Source organism: Elephantulus edwardii, unplaced genomic scaffold (genome assembly GCF_000299155.1).
Source record: "Elephantulus edwardii isolate Elephantulus edwardi_28Jun2011 unplaced genomic scaffold, EleEdw1.0 scaffold00098, whole genome shotgun sequence".
Classification (NCBI taxonomy): domain Eukaryota; kingdom Metazoa; phylum Chordata; class Mammalia; order Macroscelidea; family Macroscelididae; genus Elephantulus; species Elephantulus edwardii.
Window position 1 is genome coordinate 7,348,589 of NW_006399848.1, and position 21,207 is coordinate 7,369,795.

General features: G+C 35.6%; 1 protein-coding gene across 1 annotated transcript; it reads right to left on the minus strand.

Annotated features, from left to right (window-relative positions):
• Nucleotides 1-2,689: 2,689 nt before the first annotated feature.
• Nucleotides 2,690-19,674, minus strand: FAM133B (family with sequence similarity 133, member B). The gene is made up of 10 exons (XM_006891469.1): nucleotides 19,581-19,674; nucleotides 17,544-17,622; nucleotides 12,331-12,405; nucleotides 12,176-12,208; nucleotides 11,665-11,727; nucleotides 11,226-11,318; nucleotides 9,855-9,905; nucleotides 8,321-8,413; nucleotides 5,197-5,244; nucleotides 2,690-2,776 (listed from the first exon to the last, which is right to left on the minus strand). The coding sequence occupies exons 1-10, from the start codon at nucleotides 19,670-19,672 to the stop codon at nucleotides 2,690-2,692; spliced, it is 714 nt and encodes a 237-aa protein (XP_006891531.1). The 5' UTR covers nucleotides 19,673-19,674.
• Between the last annotated feature and the right edge of the window lie 1,533 nt (nucleotides 19,675-21,207).

Sequence of the window (21,207 nt, forward strand, 5' to 3'; positions counted from 1 at the left end):
AATTTTGATAAAATATGGAAGTTTTCAAATAAGACAATGGATGAGTCTTCCAAAATTCTTAATGAAATGCTAAATGAGTGTTTATAAACTGAAAACTGATAATTCTTAAAACCCATAAATTGCTCTTATAAGTCTGAAGAACTATGGTTTTCTTAAGTTTCTCTGAGGATAGTCTATTATTCTTCATGAACAAAAGAAAATGTGCCAACAGGCTTTTAGTACATCTTGTGTAAAGGAATAGGAGCATATTCTGTGATAAATTTAGTACATTCATATACTTAAAACACTGAAATACACTAAAAGCAACCAAAACCACTGTATAAAAAGCCAAGTGTCATATCCACACATGAATCCATTTTCTTGTACTTACATTGTAATATTTAAGTAATAATGCTTATGTCTTATAAAGGAGCCTTAATGGCACTGTGCTGAAGTGTTCGGATGTTAACAGAAAGGCTGCCAGTTTGAACCCATCAGGGGCTCTGCAGGAGAAATCTGCTTCTCCTGTGATCTATAGGAAACTCGATGGGGCAGTTCTCTGTCCTGGAAGGCTGCCATGAAGTATTAATCAATCTGATGGTGAGTTTCTGTGTTTATGAAATCAGCAGTAAGGTTTTTCAAGGAAAAGTGGCTTTGTGGAGAGAAATAAAATATGGACTTTCTATCTTGTTAAATATTCTTCCATACCCTACGGAAGATTGCTATGGCTACAATCAAAATAAGGTAATTTTCAGATAGTCAACACTAGCCAGAGGGAATATAGTATTTTGCTAGATCACTTTCTTCTCCAATCTAATAAAATGAATGTCTGCTTATATAGGATATAATCAACACATACTGGATTAAACACTGGCTGTACTTTTATGTGTGTAGTGAAACCGACTGACAACCTGAAAAAACTTTCATTAAAAAGAATTCTGACAAACTCATGTGGATATAAAAAGTCCTTCAAATTTCTAATGCACTCAAGAATATACATATACAATCTTTTTATTAGGAAACAAAAAAATACATGAAGCTCTAAGCATAAAATTTAAAGAACCTTACTACAAAATAAGTTCTTTTGACGGCTAAAAATTGGAGACAGGACTTATGTATTATCTAACACCTAAAAGGTTTATCATCTTTAAAATTTTACTTGTGATCCCCCCCCCAAAGGGAGTTGATATAAGACAAAGCTAATTTTAGGTAAAATAGCTATTTATTTAGCCTTGTCATGCATGCCAAAATCTTTTGTGCATAAACCATTATCATTGTCACACCTTCTGTAACAAGCATTAACTGTACATCAAATCATATTTCATGTTACCTGGATATATAAAAATGTAAAGTGAAAATGATTTATCAATTCCTTTTAACATTACCAGTAAACAATTCAGCAAGAGATAGGAGGCACAAAGTCTTAGTAAAATATGACAGAGGAAGAGTAATAATATCATAGTTTAACTTGTTATATATGTTATTAATATACAAAGACAACAAACTTTTACAACATTGCATTTACTAAGATTCTGGCAATAGCTTTATGTAACAAGACACAGCATACCAGGCTTGCAATTCAACTTGTTTATCGTAAATCTCAGCTTCAATATGAAGCTGTTTTTAAAAAACAAACTAAAAACCTGCTTCTTACATGCGACATTTCTTAGCAAGTATGCCATTAAACACAGAAATGAACTGAAGATAGCAAGTATAGGAGTTAAAAAAGCTAATCATTGCAGCCTAAACAAAAATCCATATAAAAATAAAAGAACTATCACTGGTTACATAACTGGTGAAAATTTAACAGTATAAAACATGCATTTTAGGATCTTTAAACTATTAAGTTCAAAAAGTACCAGTGTCTATTTGAAATGATTTCTCTCAAAAGCCAAAGTATAGTCAAAATTAATTCAAGTGACATAACACATTCTAATGCTAAAAAATACTTAGTATTATTAAAATGGAGGTAAATTCTAGAGCTTTTGGGGCTTTCTCATGCTGCTAAGGGCTGTTTCTCTGTTTCCCTCAAAGCAGCACACACAGAGTCCAAAGACAACGTTACTAAGCTCAACAAAAGAGCAAGACTTGTATCCAGCTCTGACCTCCCCAGGAAGCATGGCTGCTGCATCCACAAAAGTGGGATGTGTGAGGATTAAAGGCACGCTATTCCACTAGCTAAAGAGATAGCAAACCACCCTCCCCCTCCCGAAAAGCTCCTTCCCCGGGTAAATAAAAGTATGGGGGGGGGGAAATACACTTATCTACAGAGTAAAGATTTTGATATCCAAGTAATCTCAACTTCAAAATTTTAACTAATCTTTTGGGTACTTCTGGATACATATCAAAGACGTATCCAGTTTCGATTTTCACTGATTTCAAGTTAGTACTTCTAGTAAAAAAAACCCAAAACCCAACACAACAACAACCCTCACTTTATACTCAAGTATCTTAACCACTAGTACAACTGCAGTGTGTTATCTCCCAGAATATTAAGCACTGGAAGAGAAAAGAAAAAAAGATGTTGAAGCAGCAGGCAACAATTATGGCCCTTTCACACAGCGGCATCTGAGTGGCTACTGAAAGTCCAGGAATAATTTTGAAAACAAGAAAAATTCATGCATTTTAGTAAATATGCCATAATTCTCACAGTTGAAATTTCCTTAAACATTGCACTTTCTTTTTAAGAGAATCCCGATATTTCGTATTGTTATGGTGAATCAGGACTTGAACTAGCAACCTTCTTTTTCTTTTTCTTGTTGTGTTTCTTATGCTTCTTTTTCTTTTTTGTTTTTTCCTGTAAAAACATTATTAATGAAAGTATTATTACATGAAAACTTGCAAATTTCTAAGCACTTCATTTCTCTAAATTCTCAACAAGTTAGGTCATGGAGTAAAAATAGTAAAGAAAAATTTTGTATTCATAGCATACAAATATGCTGTTGTCATGTGCCATCAAGTCAGAAGTGACTCACAGCTGACCTTTCAGTGGGTTGTCAGAGGCAATAAATCACACAGAAAGAGACCGCCCATCTTTCTCCCATGGAGTAGCTAGTGCTTTCAAACTTCCTGCCTTTTGGTTGGCAATGCAACTCCTTATCTAGAAGGTCACTAGACCTCCCTACAGATGTCTGTGTAAGAAAAAACTTTTCACTCATTAGCACATGATGTAGTTTTCAGAAAAGTTTCTTGTAGAAAGTAAATTCTACTGGCTCATTCTACTACCAATCAGTTTCATGTTATGTAAGTGTGATATAGGGAAGTCTGGTGGCCCAGTGGTAAGAACTTGAAGTGCGGCTAACCTGAAGCACACAGTTCTAATCCACCAGCAATCTCGTTCTGTGTGATTTACTGCCTCTGAAAACCTGCTGGAGGGTCAGCTATGAGTCAGTTTTGCCTCAACGATTAGTATTAAGTGTTTTCTTTCTTTCTTTCTTTCTTTCTTTCTTTCTATCTATCTATCTATCTATCTATCTATCTATCTATCTATCCATCTATCTACCTATCATCTATCTAATCTAGGCAGATGCGGCATACAAGTAGTGACTTGTATACTACATTAAAATAATTTTTTTTTAAAATAACATTTTCAGGGGAGCTCTGGTGGCCTAGTGGCAAGAAACTGCACTGCAATCCCAGAGATAAGTGGTTCGAACCCACCAGATGCTCTGCCGAAAAAGGAGGGGCCATCTCTTCCTGTACCGGTCAGATCCAATTTGACGGTGTGCACACACACAAAATAATAAAATAAATTAAAAAAAAAAATTTCCAGAGAGAAGAGATATACTAAAACTGCTACTGTTAACTGGCAAGGTGCTGTGCTCTGGTAGACTGGTGGCTGGGTTTTTAATGTCTGATTTTTTTTAAAAGAACCTTTCTTCTATGACAAATCTCCAACCTTTGCGTTAGCAGCCCAGAGAGTACATTAGTCATCTGTACTACCCTGGGACTCCTTTAACAACAATTTTTAAAATCAACACATATAGCAATATAAAATATTCATACACAGTTGAAAAATATATTCAGCTTAGCAAAGTTGGTGATCTTCAGAGGAAAACTCTACTGCAGCTCAGTAAGAGGAATCATAGTGTGGCTAAAGAACAGGGAGCGGAGCTCTGCTGGGCCCTGACTCTGGAGATGTTTTCTACTGTAGAAGGCAGAACTTTCAGAAACATACACAAGATGGTATCAAATGAAAGACCATGGCTTATGTTGCTATCTGGAATAAAATAATGAAAAGGAAAGAGAAAGACTATTAAAGCAGTAATAGTAGAATCTGCCACTGGTCTCAGCTATTAGCATTACCTAATTTCCTTTTTCTCTTTCAAAGACATTTATTACTTTGTGATACTAAGCTAACTTTCATAATTTTTTCTTCACTGTAAGCTGGAAGTACATAGAAAATTTTATAAACAGTTCAAAATCTTATAATTTGGTCTTTTAAAATGGTTTCAGATGTACGCTATACTTTCATAAAAGAGCTGACCACTTTATTTAAAAATATTAAAGCTTTTGTGTCACTTCTTTGCTTAAGAATCCTGAAAATGCTTACATTATTTCTGAATAAATTCCAGTAATACTATACTTCCTTCCCCATTCATTTTGTGCCATTGTTCTATTCCTAAAACTGAGCCACAAACACCTTTCCTTTAAAAACTACCAAAAGAATCACCTTTATTCATAAGTCATCTATACTGTCAGATGCCTGCTTATTTTTCATTGTCTTTTGTACTTACAAAAGCTTTTTCTGTTATTACCAGATTTTTTGCTGATTTAGAAGTAAACTAGTATCAAAGATTTTAGAAATTACTCATCTGACATAATTGTTTTAAAAAGGCAAAAAAAATTTGGGTTTACATGACTAAAATACTAAAAGAAAAACAGAAAAAGTTTGCACCAGTATAGCAGCTTGGTAAGGAGTCTTTGTTGCTAATCCAAAAGCTTTCTTCCTCCTCTCTGGTGGTTCAAATCCACCACCAGCAGCTCTAAGAAAGATGGACAAACTCTTCCTTCTTTGTGTACAGTCTCAGAAACTTGTTGTCGGTTCTGACTTGATGGCAATGAGTTGAACTGACCAGTGTATTCTTTTCTATCTATTAAATGAAGCTACAGAAGATGACTTTTTTCCTAATAAGTATTCAATAGTCTTGCAGCATGACCCATTTCATATTAAAAAGTACTATCCTATAATCATATAAAAGTATAAGTGATACTTGCTGTTGTTTTCTCTCGTTCTTCACTGCTTTTCTTCTTTTTCGCTCGTGCCTAAGAGATTTTTTTGTGAAAGAACAAAAGACAGATATGCAATGTGCATTCAAATTATTTTTTCATCCTATATACATCTCTAAAATGTTAGTAAAAATAATTTTACAGTCAAATAACATCATACATACTGTTATCTCATGACCCTTTATCCTAACAGGACTTCAATAACTGTACATCTTTCTCTCATTTTTCCTTTTAGCACATAAAAAAAGCAGCACGGTACACTGAGGCCTTTAATGAAACCAAAACCCAAGTCTTACAGCTATTATAAAGTATGCTCAGTTTAGTCAGAGGTAAAATGGAGAGAGACAACAGCCACACTCAAGTGTAAGTGGCTGAAATATGGCAGGTATCTTATTCTATGGTGTCCACTATGATGTCTATGGCAGCTAGACCCAATAAACGGAAAGATTTTTTATGTTTCAGTAGTATTGCTATAAGGTAGCTCTGGTGGCCTAGGGGGTAAGCACTTATGGAGTTTATCTTGCAATATGGCTTTTCTAGCCACTGAACTTGACCTTGCCAGGTGTATGGGCAGGAATATGCAAATAGGTTGTGTTAGCCTATCCACAAGGGGACTGGCTAGTCTCACTAATACATAAGGAGACTGGCTAGTCTAGCCATTAAATTGAACGATTTCAGAAACAGTCTTGTACCATTAGCAAAGGAGAAGAAGGAATGCAGTTGATGTCCTTCAGGATCAGACATTATTGTGTTGGCTAGACTTAGCAGCAGCAGTGTCAACTGGATTTAAAGCAGCAGCAGGCATGGCTGAAGCAGACAGCCAACATGTAATGGAGCAACCTTGGGATTGCTATTCCCCCATGGCCAAAACTAGAGACTCTGCCTAAGTTTGTTGGACAACTGGAGGTAGGGACCGTAATTCACAGGACTAAGAACTCTTAATATGGGCCTCAAGTCATAAGGCTCAAGGCTGAGGTGCTTGAGAGCATATTTTGGAAGCTGTTCTGACTGAATTCTACTATTAACAAGGATTCTGACTTCCCCAATATGGTTCTGTGTGGTCTGTGAGCTATCACATTGGATTTTGGACCCAACAAAGCAGTAAAGCTGGTGTTGAGTGGAAAAAGGTACAGGAACATGGGGGACATGTCTAACCTTATGGGAATGGGTTTTGTGTTATTGATGCTATTGACTGGGACCATTCCCCTTTGTGAAATCTGTCAAGGTAGACATGGCTGTCTCCACACGGCCCTTGTTCTTTTTAAAGTAAAACCCAAGATTTTATATTTGGAAATAATACAAAAGTAAAAACTACTTTCTTTTGATATGTTCTATATTTGTTAGGAGATAATAATAATTTAAAAAATACTTGTTAAGTAGATGATATGAGCCACAAGTTTCATTTCAGATGGTATTGGAAAATATTGCTATAGAAAGTGAGCAACAGGTCTGAAAAGACGGAGGGCTACTGCTGCAAAGTATAATGCAATCAGAAAGAAGGTAGATAGGTTAAGTACAAGCAACAGAGAGGACAGGATCCAGAGAGTTGGGAAACAGGGAAGAGAGCAAAGAGAGAAAAAAGCGGTGCTGAGGGGGGAGGAAGTCAAACTGAATTCAAAAGAGACAGAATCAAGAAACCTAGCTTTTGTAGCAAGCTGCTACCACGACCAAGGCTCAGGTCCTCAGTACTTTTAGATCACATGGCTGGAGAACAGATAGGTGAATCTCTAAAGAGCTGGAGTGTTAGAGCAATGATTCTAATCCAACTGTGAGTTAGATTTAATTGTAACAGATACTAAAAATTGTGGAAACTAGCCACCACTTACTTGGCCGGAAGTATTAAGTAATGCAAATGCATGCTATAATTCACTATTTAATTCTCACAATAACATGAAAAATTTCAGAAAGAAATTTTTCATGGTATTCTAAATTTCTGTATGAGGAAGCCAAAGCCAAAAGAGACACACTTCAATTATGAAACCATATAGATCTGAAATTAACTCAGAATGAACTCTAATTCCAATTCACCATAAAATCTAAGACAGGTGTTAATAAAGCTGAAAAACTGTGGACTAAGCAGATGGCTTGACATGCTTCATTTTACAGATAGGAAAACTAAAGCCATGCCAGTATTTCTTTTCCATCTCATCTACATTTCAAATTCTCAAACAGTAGCTCAAAACAACAAAAAATAAGATAGTGTGTGGAAACAGAAAAAAAAAAAAAAAACTAGTTAAGTATCTTATGGACAAATAAAAAATTAGTTATGAAACACAATCACTTTATTTTTTGTTACACTATACTAGAAAAGCAAAGAATTTCTTTTTATGAATTAATGTTTAGGAAATCAAGTAAGTAACATATCTTTGTATTATCACCTAAGTGAAGGTTTACAAAGCATACTGGTTTTTCAGTAAGCGATCCATACACATTTTATAACATTAGAAAACCCACAATCTCTAGGTTATGGCATTAGAAAACCAACAATCTCTAAGTATCTCCTTACTGCATATTGCCTTTCTTTCATCCATATTAATGAGGGTCCATTTATTAACTTTTACTCCCCTCTCCCTCTCTCCTCAGTTCTGGTAACCATTTAAGAATGATTTTATTTGTGTATAAACTTTCATGAGCTTTTTAGAGCAAAGGTCTTATAAAACATATGTTCTTTATATAACAGGGTATTATGGTTATCACAAGGGCCCAGAATTAAGGCTACATAGTGGTGGTGGGGGGGGGGCAGCTGAGATGGGGGAATTGTGTACCAATGAAGGAATTTCTTTTTTTCTTTTCAAAGAGAAGAGTGAACTGGAGGGGAGGAGTGGACAGGGAGAAAAGTTCAACAATGAATGAATGTAAATCCAAAATCTCTGTAAATGTTCATTAAAATTAATAAAATAAAATAAACAAAACAAAAAAAACCAAACCAATCAACAAAAAAAATGAAACCCATTTGTTCTTTTATGACCGATTTATTCAGCACAATCCTCTCTAGATATATCCACGTTACAGCAAGTCTGTTATTCTTTAGTGTTACAAAATACTCCACTGTGTGAACATACCAGCTTAATTCTTTCTTTGCTTAAATAACAATATTCGATCATGTACTTACCTCCTCAATATAATCTGACTCTGACAGAGACTCAGATGACAAAGGTTTATCTTCAGGATACATTTTTCTTTTTTTGCTGAGTCCTTTAGCATCCTATTAAAAAAACCCAATAGAGATACCTAGTAATTCTTTCAAGTGTCACGGCAGTTCAAACCCAGCAGCCACTCCAAGGGAGAAGAAAGATGAGGAAGTCACTTTCTGTTAAGATTTACTGTTTTGGAAACTTGAAGGTGGCTCACCATTAGTCAGCAATGATTTGATGGTGACAGGTTTGGGGGTTTTAAAATTTTTAATTACTATTAAATATCTATTTTCATATTAGAAATGTCTGAATATTGTGATCTACTGGAATTTAATCTTTAATTCTACTGTAGTAAAGCTTCTAGGAAGCAACCTGAAACAGGAATAACTACATATGTATTTCTTATTTTCATATTTTATGTACTATAGAATTTTAAAGTGTGCTTACAAACTATCTCCTGCTGCTATCAAGTTGATTCTGACTCACAGCCTCCAATAAGTATCTAAGGCTGTAAATCACTGGTTGAGGAAACTGCCCATCATTCTGCAGACTGCCTGGTGGATCCAAACCACAGACCTTTCAGTTAGCAGCTTAAGATGTTATTAATGTACAATGCCATATGTTGTTATGTGCCATCGAGTCGCCTGCGACTCACAGCAACCCAATGTACAAAACCCCTTAAACCTGCTCTATTCAATCTTACTTACAATCAACACCAACCCCCATTACCCCAGTCACTGAATTAATCCATCTCATTGAGGGTCATCTTCTGAGCTGTCCCCCCACTCTCCCAAGCATCATGTTTCTCTCCAAGGACTTGTCCCTCCTTGCAACATGTGCAAAGTGTGTCAGACGAAGCTTCAGAATTCTTGTCTCCACGGAGCTGCCTAGTTTAACCCTCTCCAGGATGAACTTGGTTGTTCTCTTAGCAGTCCATGATATATTCAATACTCTTCTCCAGCACCACAGCTTGCTGAACTTTATCGCATCTTTGCAACTACTGAAAAAAATCATGTGATTTCTTTCCTTTGACCGACTAACATGACAAATTATAGTAACAGGTGGTTGTGGTAAGAGGCTGTGTTACCAACACAAAGCATGTGGTCTGAACTCACCAGCTGCTCCTTGGGAGAAAGGCAGTCTCCTCCCTTGTGATTTACTGCCCCTAAAAACTCACTGGAGGATCAGCTGTGGGTTAATTCTGACTTGACGGTACATAAAAATAATTACTGGGTTTGGAATTAATGCAACCATGTCATGACAGTTTCTTTTTCTTTAATGGATTATTAAATTTAAAAATCCAAGTAAAATACAGTGTTATTTACTCGTAAATCCAAAATAATTCACTAAACTATATAATTTCAAACTCTGATTTTAAGCAATGAATCCAAGTAAATAATTTCCTTAAATCAACATGAAATTTTCTAGGAGTAATTTTTGTAATGTAGATTAAGGACTCTACAATAAACTTTACTCTAAACATAATGTGTAAAAAGTACTTATGTTTTTTACCTTTTCTTTTTCAGCTGCATCCTTTGATTTCTTCTTTTTTTTAAAACTATCCTAAACAAATTAGCAAATACACTTATCAATTTTTAAATACAGCACTACAGAATAAGAACACAAACCCAATTTGTTCTATGGAGGAAAGCTATCAGTATCTTATTATTTATTGGATTATCTTTAAAAGCAAAGATGGTTAAAGTTCTTCTAACATACTTTGCACATGCTGTTAGGAAGGGTCAATCCTTGGGAAAAAGGCATGCTTGGAAAAGTGGAGGGTCAACTAAATGGAGGAAAACTCTGAGATGAACAAACATGGTGACTTTAATAGGTTCAAGGATACCAGAGATGATAAGGATGGCACAAGATAGGTAGAGTTCAGATTCATTCTTCATAGGTCCTATAGAAAGGAGGCAAGACTTGATTCTGCTTTGAAAATTATCGTTGTTGACTGCCTTCGAGTCAAGCACGACTCATAATGACCCTATGAACAAAAGGCCTGAAGCCCTTCTACAACTATTGACATTTATAAAAGTTATTAGAGTTTCTGGAGGAAGGTTGTTTAGGAAGTGGATTAACTTCTTTGAGTCTCAGTCTTCTTATCTGTGAAGTTGAGTCTCTCTATTATTGAGAGACTACATGAGTTAACATGTCAGGGGCTCAGTTCTAACATATCTAACACTCAGTAAGTGTTTTAAAAGACAGAAAGCAAGTGAATAACTATTGAGTACTTTCTAGAGGTAGAGGTCACAGGTATTTTTTCAGAAATCTCACTAGGGCGAGGTAGACATCTGCAACAAAACTCGTATTTTTATGTTGTTTTGGTCTCCAAGGAACCCAAGGACATTGTTTGTCAAAGTGTGGTCCACAGACACCTTGTGCATAGGAATCACAGACAGTATGTTTAAAATACAAATTTGAGGGGTAAAAAATAGAGATGTTTAAGTCTATTACACTTTTTAAAGACAAATCCAGAAATGTGTATCTTTAATAAGAACAGCATGTGTTTCTTAGAAGTACTAAAGCTTAAGAACAATTGCATATATGATCAATCTGAACAGCACAGAGCCAATTCAAGCACTGCACAGCACACAGGGCATTGGTGTTAGAAAATACCAACAAAACTTCTGACTTAAGTGTATGGATAGAAGTGGTATTTTTTTTTCCTTGCAACTCTAAAGAGTCTGCCTCCTTATCAGAAAGGTGCCAAGAAGATGGAGATTACAGATGTTTGAAATAATTATGTGACACACAGAAACATATCAACTAAGTGGAAATACAAATCTTTTCTCTAGTTGAGAGCAATTTAAAATAAAGTTTAAAAAACCTCTAAAACAAATGTCTCTGCCATGCAAAATGTTGAAACGCAAATGATCATACCTTACTGTCTGATTCCGTTTCTGACATGGAGCTTTCAGAAGATTTATGTGAACGGTTCTTCTTTTTCTTTCTCCTTTTTCCTTGTTTTTTATCCTATATAAAATGATTTTTAAAAATACTTGTTTCCAAATATAATTTATACATTAGTATCAAGCCTTTATAGCTGAACCAAAACTTAATCAAAGGATTATCACATATTTTTCTTTAGAATTTAGTAGTCAGTACTTAAAACACACATACCAAAAAAACACAAATAATCACTTCACTATTTTATTTTTCTTTAAAATATATTTAAATATCTAGCTGTAGATTATTGATGCGAGTACTTTCAGTTATGTATCAATCAAAACCTATAAGTAAATATTTCTAACAGATATTTTATAATGGATTTCATTCTATTAGATACACTATTTAATAAATCAGTATAAGCAGATCTTACCTCATCTTCAGAATCCGAAGAACTGCTGGAAGAATCAGAGCTTGATGAAGAAGAAGATGAATACTTGACAAAGCACAAAACAGTTAAAGCTTGTGAGATGCAGGAATTTTTTTCCTGTTATTATCTATCAAATACATCGCTAAATCAAAGCTAGTGTCTGAGAAACAGATGCTCATATCCACAAGACTTAAGTAGTAAACTATAAAATGTCATCTCTTGTAAAAAATTTTAAAATCATTCCCATATAACCCTAAGCAAAGTATCAGTCTATGTGGCAAATGGTGTCAGTTTTCCTCCTTTAATACCAAAAGAGGCATTACTAGATTACAAGGAGGTCGGCACCTTTCTTTCACGGCACTGATAGATTAAAACTATTCATTATACCCAATAGACTTCTGCTCCTTGACTTGAATCCAAGTTATCTCTACTATACTGTTTAAATAAATCATTCTTACTTTTTTGTGCAGACTCTTAATCACAACATTTAGAAAAATGGAAAATTTTTGCTCACCCTACCAGATTTCTTCTTTTCCTTTTTCTTTCTCTAAATGGAAACAAATATAAGTCTAAGTAAGTTATGAATTCTTAAATATCTATACTAGCAGTATAAAGCATTATTATAAAAATGCAATTATGACACTGAAATTAATAAACAAAAAATATTACCTGTCTTTTTTTGGATGAGCTCTCATTTCCGCTTAATAGTTTCTCCCTGTGTTTTTCTAGTTCTTTCTTCCAGTTCTGCAAAAGAAAAAAAAAAAGTTACAGATACCACCAGAGGTTATCTGCCCTTTCTGGTAAGAATGAAATAAGACTCAATCTACAGATAGCCCTTACTTGCTTTCTTCAATTTGCCAATACATCTCAGCAATCTTTTGATTTGCACTTCCCACTTCAAAGAACTCTTGAATATTTTACATTGCAAACTGCATTGTCCTAATGAGAAATGCCTCTAATTAAACTCAAAAGCTACCAGAATCTTTGACACCACCACCAAAAGAGCCTCCACTACTTCTTGTCAAAGAGAATGATACAAGGTCAGGGTTCTCTGCTATATACTAAAGGGTAGGGTATTATTGAGGCTGAGGTCATTTTACCTCATCAGCAAAGATGGTTGGTTACATTCTCTGTCCAGACTTAAAAAAAATTTAATCTACACTAGGGCTAAAACTCTGTATTCATGTTTGTAGTCTAGTGGCCTCAAAAGTAAGCAACTGCACTACTAACCCAAAAGTATGTGGTTTGAATGAACCAGCTGTTCCACTGGAAAAGATGGGCAAGCTTTCCTCAGGTGATTTACAGCCTCTGAAAATCTGCTGGAAGGTCAGCTACAGGTTCCAGCACTTAACAAGAATGAAAACAAGCATATGTAACTACAGAAATCACAGGCAGGTTAGAAGGAGAGGAATCTATAAGATATTTTAAGTGGCTGAAAATGGTTGTTTATTTAAAAAGAAAGCATACCTTTATATACAAACTGTATTTCAACCTAACAAAAACATTTCTAAAGTACTGAATCCTTCTTACCCTAAAAAAAGCTCTATGTATTTAGTAGAGTAGAAAGCTAACTTTGTCTATAGTTTATAGTTAAATATAAGTTACTGCAGGAAATGCCAACTGTGGATGTGGAAGTTTGAATTTGTTTTTTAGCTCTTTAACTTGAGAAATGCCGAGAGAATAATTCCCTTTTTATTCTGACTCCAGCTCTTTGCACATTTTGTTCTAATACCCTGGTGTCTATTATTCAGATGTCTTTCCTAGCCAATCATTAATTGCTTATTTTGTGCTGAAGTAATTACTGTATTAAAGAGAGAAGATTAGGTTAAGATATAAGCCTCATCCTATTAGATGCTTATTTAAGCTCATAGGACCTCTGGGCTAGTTCTCTTGTGGACTGCTCACAGGACTTAGTATCCAGCCTGCATCACCCACAGTTATCATCCATCACAATGGACAGTCTACAGGATCCTGGCCTACCGCTCACCAATCTCTGCACCACCAGTGCAATCTAGCTGTAACACAACTGACAGTCTAGGATCCTGGCCCATCATTCACCAGTTTCTCCAAAACCAGCCTGCATATGGATGGTCATGTGAGTTATTTCTCTGACAGGTCTGAGTCTCTGGGCGACCTAGTAAATCAATGAATCCAAGGGTCATAGAAGAATTGAGTAACTGGATGGAGCTGTTAATGTCAGAAATTATGGAGTTATACAGCTCATTAAGCATTTGGGACTATGCTGACCTGAGACATCTTATAAATATTTGCTATTCTTTTTGAGCAGTCCTCTAAAAATATCAGCTTTTACTTAGTCATCTCTTCCCTTTGTTTTGGCTTCTCAATGCTATAATGCCTCATTTCTGTCACAAAAGCTATACTTACCAATCAAAAGATGGATGAAAAACACAGAATCAGTGTATCAAAAAGAATTGGTTGACAATGAAAAATTTCATGTAGTATCATGTGAACAAGAGCCAAAGGTAACAAAGAAAGGAGTTCAAGCTGTGTTGAAGAAACTGGCAAAAAAATAGGAATAGATGGAATACTAACTGACATGTTTCAATTAACAGATGCAAAGGCATTTAATTGAATAGATCACAGCAAACTACAGCTAAAAATGAGAATAATGGGAATCTCAGAATGTTAAACTCTACTCATACAAAATCTAAACCTAGATCAAGAAGCCACTGTCCAAACAAAACAAGGAAATACTGCATGGTTTAGAATCAGAAAAGGTGTGCAACAGGGATGTATCCTTTCTCCATATCTACTCAATCTGTATGATGAGTAATTCATGAACCTGGACTCTATGCAGATGACACAACCTTGCTTGCTCAAAGTAAGGAGGACCTGAAATGCTTCCTGCAGAAGATCCACAACTACAGCTTTCACAATATATTTTATCTGAACATCAATCAAACAAATTTCCTTACCACTAGGCCAATAGGAGTATCATGACAAATGGAAAAAAGATTCAAACTGTCAATGTTTTCATCTTACTTGGATCCACAATCAACACCCTTGGTACCAGCAGTCAGGAGATACACTGCTTTCAGCAAGTCCAGTGCCAGGAATCTCTCCAAAATACTGAAGAGAAATAATGTCAGCTTAAAGACTAATGTGTGCCTGATTTAGGCCATAGTCTTTAAAATCACCTGCTACGCATGTGAGAGCTGGACAATGAGTAAGGATGACAGAAGAATTGAAGTCTTTGAGTTGGGGTGCTGGAGAACAATTCTGAGTATTCCAGGGACATATTCTGGACATGCTGCAAAGAGAGGGAGAGGGACATCTGTTGGGGAGGGTGGAAGGACAGAACAAGAAAGGGAAGACCCTAAAAGAGATAGATTGATTCAGTGACTGAAGTAATGGGGGTAGGTGTGTCAGAGACAGTAAGACTGGCACAGGATAGAGCAGGATTTAGGGCTGTTGTACATAAGGTCACTAGTAAGAGTTGCAGGCAACTCAATGGCACATAACAACAATTCCATGGACTGGCAAAAGAACAAAAAGTGTTGCCACAGTGCTCCTTGGAGGCAATGATGACGAAGCTCCATCTCTCTTAACTGTGGACCTGCAGACAGAAGATGCTACTCCTTGAAAAGTGGCACTTGTGAAAGGTCACCAAAAGAGGAAGAACTACAAGATGGATGACAGTGACTGTAGCACTGAGCTCATGTGTGTCTCAGAGATGATGAGGACGGCACAGAAAAGGATAGGATTCTGGTGTTCATGAGTTATACTTAACTTGATAGCACCTAACAACAACATGGGTGTGAAAATTTATAAACGCTTAAGGTGGAGGGTAAACATCAGTTCTGACTTTATTCTTCTTACTATAAAGCACTGATCATTTCCCAAGGAAATGTAGAGAATGAAATCTCTGGAAAAAAATCGTATTCACTGAGCATGCTAAAGAGCTCTGGTGGCATAGTTCACAGGGAATCATGCTGCTAGGTCAAAGGCCATACAAACCTTTCTGGCAGTTTGAAACCTCAGAAAAAAGATGGGCAATCTCCTCTCATATGATTTACAGCCTCAAAAACCCAAAGAGTTAGCTATGGATGGCAAAGAGTTTTAGCATGCTATCTAGGTTTGAAAGAAGGGAAGAATAAATCTCCAGAATTTTAATAGATAAATACTAGGGAAGGGTTGAGAAAAGGAATGATGAAAAGATTATTTACTCTGTAATGAGCAAGCAGTAAGCCAAGCAGATAATTCAAAGTAACCTGTGGCTGCACTTAAAGTCATATGTTTCCTGATACAATGGTAACAGAGGGAGAAACTTAGGAACTTCTCACTAAAATCTGTGGCAGACACAAATGAGTGACTGCTCAATTTATATCCACAATGAGTTCCCCTAAGGACGACTTCCATAATGTCTGGACACCACTCTATTCTGAGGAATACCAAATCCTGCTTCCAGAATTCCGAGTCCAGTACAATCTTGTCTTTTTCAGCCTTTGAGTTTTTGTTCAAAACATATTTTAGAGCTCTGGTGGCCTAATGGCAGGAAGCTGCATTGCAATCCCAGAGTTGTGTGGTTAGAATCCACCACATGCTCTCTGCTGCAGAAGGAGGGACAATCTCCTCCCCTACCAGTCAGATCCAATTTGATGGTGTTGGTTGTTGTTGTGTTGTTAAGTGTCATCGAGTCGCAGGCAACTCATAGTGACCCTATGAAGGAGAGTCTGATTTGATGGTACACACACAAAAACAAAATAAAATTTAAAGCAACAACAACCACCACATTTTTCATATTTTTGTTTATATAAATTTAAGCTGATTTGTGTCATGTGTCCCAAAGACCTTACACTATAACAGAGAGGAAAAAATTTTGGAAAAAGTAAATGAGGAAAGAGGGACAATGAACAGGAAAAAAAAAGTACCAACCAAAAGATTAGCAACTATTTAGACACAAGCACTCTAAGTCATGAACTGCTGTAGTTAAATTAGCAGATTCTTACTATTTTTCCTCCTAGTAAGTCTTTTAGGAAACTAAAACAATACTAGTTTCTGAACAGGACTTTCTGTGACATTGACTCTCAGATTCCTAAAATCTTTTTTATTTGTGGTAGAACATAAAAATGTAAAATGTTATGACCTCTATTTTTTTTTTTTTTATTTTTATTTTGTGTGCGTGTACCGTCAAATCAGATCTGACTGGTACAGGAGGATATTGCGCCTCCTTCTCCGGCAGAGCATCTGGTGGATTCGAACCGTGTTCCTCTGGGAGTGCAGTGCAGCTTCTTGCCACTAGGCCACCAGAGCTCCCCTATGACCTCTATTTTAAAAAGAAAAACAAAGTGTTCTCTTCTAAAAAAAGTCCATGTAGTATCTAAAGCATCACTAATACAGCAAGAATGACAAGGATATTTATAAAAGTCAAAATGAAAACTAATATTATGGTGAGAGGAAAAGAGATAAACCGTTGAGCTTCTACAGATCATGCTATAAAAGCTATGCCTAAATCCTCAACCTATTAAAAAAATTGTATACATGAAAATGAATCTATTTTTCTTAGTATAAGGAAAAACCCTTGGTCTTTTCTTTTAATAAAGTACTACTTCAAAAGAACATGGAAACAGCCTAAATGTCCAACAACAATCAAATGGATTGAGAAATTATGGTATATTCACATGATGGAATACAATGCAGATTTTGTAAATTACTATCTAATTTGGGAGGGACTGGAAAGTATTATGCTAAGTGACTAATTCAGTCCCATAAGGACAAATACTTTATAACATCACTACTGTAGAATGAGTATGAGGATTCAAGGAGGAGAGTGAAGGAAATGGGAAATAGCCAATGTGAAAAACAGTGTATACTAACTTTGTAAATATACCAGTATAAGAAAAAAGGTAGTATTTACAAACCTCATTCATTTTTTCTTCAAATTCAGCCAATGCCTTGGAGCCCTTCTTTTTCTTTTCTAGTTGTTCTTTCACTTCTTCCCTTAAAAATCAGAAATGTACAATCAAGTTATTTTATGGTATCCAAAGTAGAGATACGTATGTCAAAATTTTTTTCAAACAAAAATATTTATGTCATAAATGGCAATAAAAAATGCATTATTTAATAGTGGGATACAAGAATCTAGAATAAGAGCTGCATAGTAAAGTGGACTGTGGGGTTATGGGGGACAACGACTGTATAACAATGAAAGAATTTTTTTTACCCCCAAAGAAAAAAGCGAACTGGGGGGAGGGGAGCAGGGAGGAAAATATGCAACAAGAATGAATGGAAATCCAAGTTCTCTATAAACTTTCATTAAAATCTCAAGGGAAAAAAAAAGTGGGAAAAATTTAGTTTAAATTAGACAGCAAAAGTAATTCCTCGTAATACCCTAGTAAATTTCCATTTCAGTTTTGATACATTTGAAAGCATTATATTCCTTTCCACATCAATCAAGTCCATTAGATAATATTAACCAATCACTTATCTTCCCAAATGAGCTATAAAAGCAAATACATCTAACCTCTGAGCACTTACTGTACAATAGTTAATATCTTAAATGCATTTTCACTTAATCTTCACAGCAACTTCTTATATAAAGAAGCTACTGTCATTACCTCCACTTTCATTTTAGTGCTAGGGTGAGGTAAGATCAACTTAATTGAGCTATTATATTCTATTACCAAAGCACACTCACTTTCTAATATACTTCTCATACAGAAAAGAGTTAACACAACAGGTCTGACTACTTATTCTTGAGAAGAGTTACTTATAACTTGACTGGTGATTGGGAACTTGGATTTCTCAAAGGTTTCCAACATTATCTGACAGAGTGGATTACAATGCCTAAAATGTTTGTAAAAGCATCACAGTTTATGCTGAATACAGCTCTTCCTTCTGGGTGTCATTCCCTGCGAAATTTGGTACATGCCAGTCAGAGGCTGACTATGTGATTCGTTCTCAATAGCCAGGCAGTGAGGCTCTACCAAGGCTCTGGCTGGCCAACATTTCTCGTATGCTGCCAAAACTTACTCCTGGGGAAATGAAATGTGTTCTGTGTGACTCCATTGAGAGAACATTCTTACAAGTTTGTGCCTGTTCTCTCTTGGACTTTTTCCTTTAATGAATATACTTGGTATCCTTTCACTGAGATAAATCTTAACCAGGAATATGATTATATTCTGAGTCATTTGAGTCTTTCTAGGAAACTAGCAAACCCAGGAACCTCTAATGTTTCAACTTGAAAGGTAATTCCTTCATCTCAATTTTAAAGAAAAAATATACTTTGTTTTGAGAAAATATATTCTATCATATGGTGCAGCAATTAACAAAAGCACTGATGACCATTATAAGAAATGGGCAAGGTTTGGTTCCTATTTACTCTAAGGAATAATTCCCTATTATATCTAGGCACAGCATTCAACCATTGTTGCCAAGTTTTAAGTGGCACTGAGAAGGATTCTGGAGCTAATAACTCTGAAGCTTATAATTTCTTAGCTCAGAAAATAAATAATAAAATACCAAGACCAGTGCTACAATGCTTTATTTGCAAAATGGTAGCAATGATGGCTCAAGAACCCCAAATAAAAACTTCACAATGGGGAGTTCTAACACACAGGAACAGGCAAGAAAGGTTAAACATAAACATACATCTCTGAGTGATATTATTCAAACTCTCATATTAAATAGCTTAAACACCATAAGCAAGATAATAACTCTTTGAGGGCATAGAGAAGAGAGTGGTAGAAAAGTTTTCCTCGCATTGCTTCAGATACACTGGATGACTGATCTTAACTGTTTATAGTCATGCGTATTTCACATACAAAAAGAAAGTATTATCAAACATTACTTTAAAAACTAGTTATCCAATAACTGCTTGGGACTCAATAATTACTGTAAAAGTATACCTTTTAAAGTTTATAAACCACTAATAAACAAGTCAATTGTTTTACAAATACCAGGTGGGTCTTGGTCGATTCAGATAATCTTGTATCGTTGGTCCTGAAGACTGAATTGGACCCCTTGATCTGGCCATTGCTATTGGGTTCATATAGGCCTTAAAAAAAAGAACAAAAATTCAATTTCATTAAATACTAAAAATGCAAAAGCACATTCACTTGCCAAAGAACCTTTATCATAAATGTGCGCTTTGTCCAACTAAGCATGAACAATCTAACTAACCAACTTAAAATAAAAAAATTTAATCTATTAAAATGTACAAGTTTAGGAGACAGTATCACTATTTGATAGAAAATGTTTTACCAGAGATTTAACAAAAAGAATGATAGCACTCATTTATTCAGAGCTTTATGGTGTTTTTTCCTTAACAGCCTTAGCTTTATGTGGATCACAGTTTTATGCTAGTAACAAAAGGAGAAATTTATTCCAAAGAGATTAACATAAACTTATTCTTTATTTTTCATCTCAGAAAATATATGTATTATTTTTTATGACAATTTTATTCACAGATTAAGACAATAAAAAAATTAACCTTACACTCTTCCTAATAAATTATCAAACCTATTACCAGATTGCTGTTTAAAATACATTCCAGTATGGGTAGTGAAGATTTTTCCCACATTGCCTTTATTCTTTGGACACAATTAGAATAAAATTGCTAAAGGTTTCTCAAAACTACAGGAAGTTTTGCTGGGGAATTTAAAATCCTTGTTGGAGCTTACCAGCCTCAACTCCCTGATTTGTACCAATTAATCCACATGTTAACCAGGCCTGAGAAGATTCAACTGTGATTACAACAGTCTAAACAGAAAAATCCTAAAGATTTTTCTATGGGCTCTATGCCTATATAAAACAGTCACCAAACTGTTAGAAGATTCCCAGACTGTCAGTAAAAAATTGATGAGTTCAATTTGAATGGCTTTCACTATAGCATACAAAATAGAATGTATCCAAATTATTGTCAGTTTGAGGACTAAGGCGTGTCTAATTCAGGCCATAGTCTTTACGATAATTTACTATGCATCTGAGAGCTGGATAATGAATAAGGATGACAGAAGAACTGACGCCTTTGAGCTATGGTGTTGGAGAAGAGCACTGAACATACAATGGGACGGCCAAGAGAACAGACAGCTATGTTTTGGAAAGGGTTTTTAACAGGAATTTTTTTTATCTGGACGTGTTTTTTTAAACTATTTTAAACTGAGATTTTTAATGAAAGTTATATAGAACCTCACCACTGGACCAATTGGTAGCATCAGGATGGATGGCGAAGAGATTGAGATTGTTCACAGCTTCAGTTTGCTCAGCTCCATAGTCAACTCTTGGCACCAGCAGCCAGGAAATCAAAAAACGTATTGCGATGGGAAAGTCTGCGGTTAGGGACCTCTCTAAAGTACTCAAGAGCAACGGTGTCTCTTTGGAGACGAAGGTGCGCCTGATACAGGCCATGGTCTTTGCAATCACTTGTTATGCATCAGAGAGCTGGACAATGACTAGGGAGGACAGAAGGAGAATTGACGCCTTTGAGCTGTGGTGCTGGAGAAGAGTACTGAATGTACCATGGACTGCCAAGAAAACAAACAGATTCATCCTAGAGAGGGTTAAACCAGGCTACTACTTGGAGGC

Coding starts and splice junctions, on each gene's coding strand:
- FAM133B (XM_006891469.1), bottom strand. CDS start 19,672: ATGAACCCAATAGCAATGGCCAGATCAAGGGGTCCAATTCAGTCTTCA. Junction 17,623..19,580: donor AATCGACCAAGACCCACCTG/GTATTTGTAAAA, acceptor CTGATTTTTAAG/GGAAGAAGTGAAAGAACAAC. Junction 11,319..11,664: donor CTTCGGATTCTGAAGATGAG/GTAAGATCTGCT, acceptor CATTTTATATAG/GATAAAAAACAAGGAAAAAG.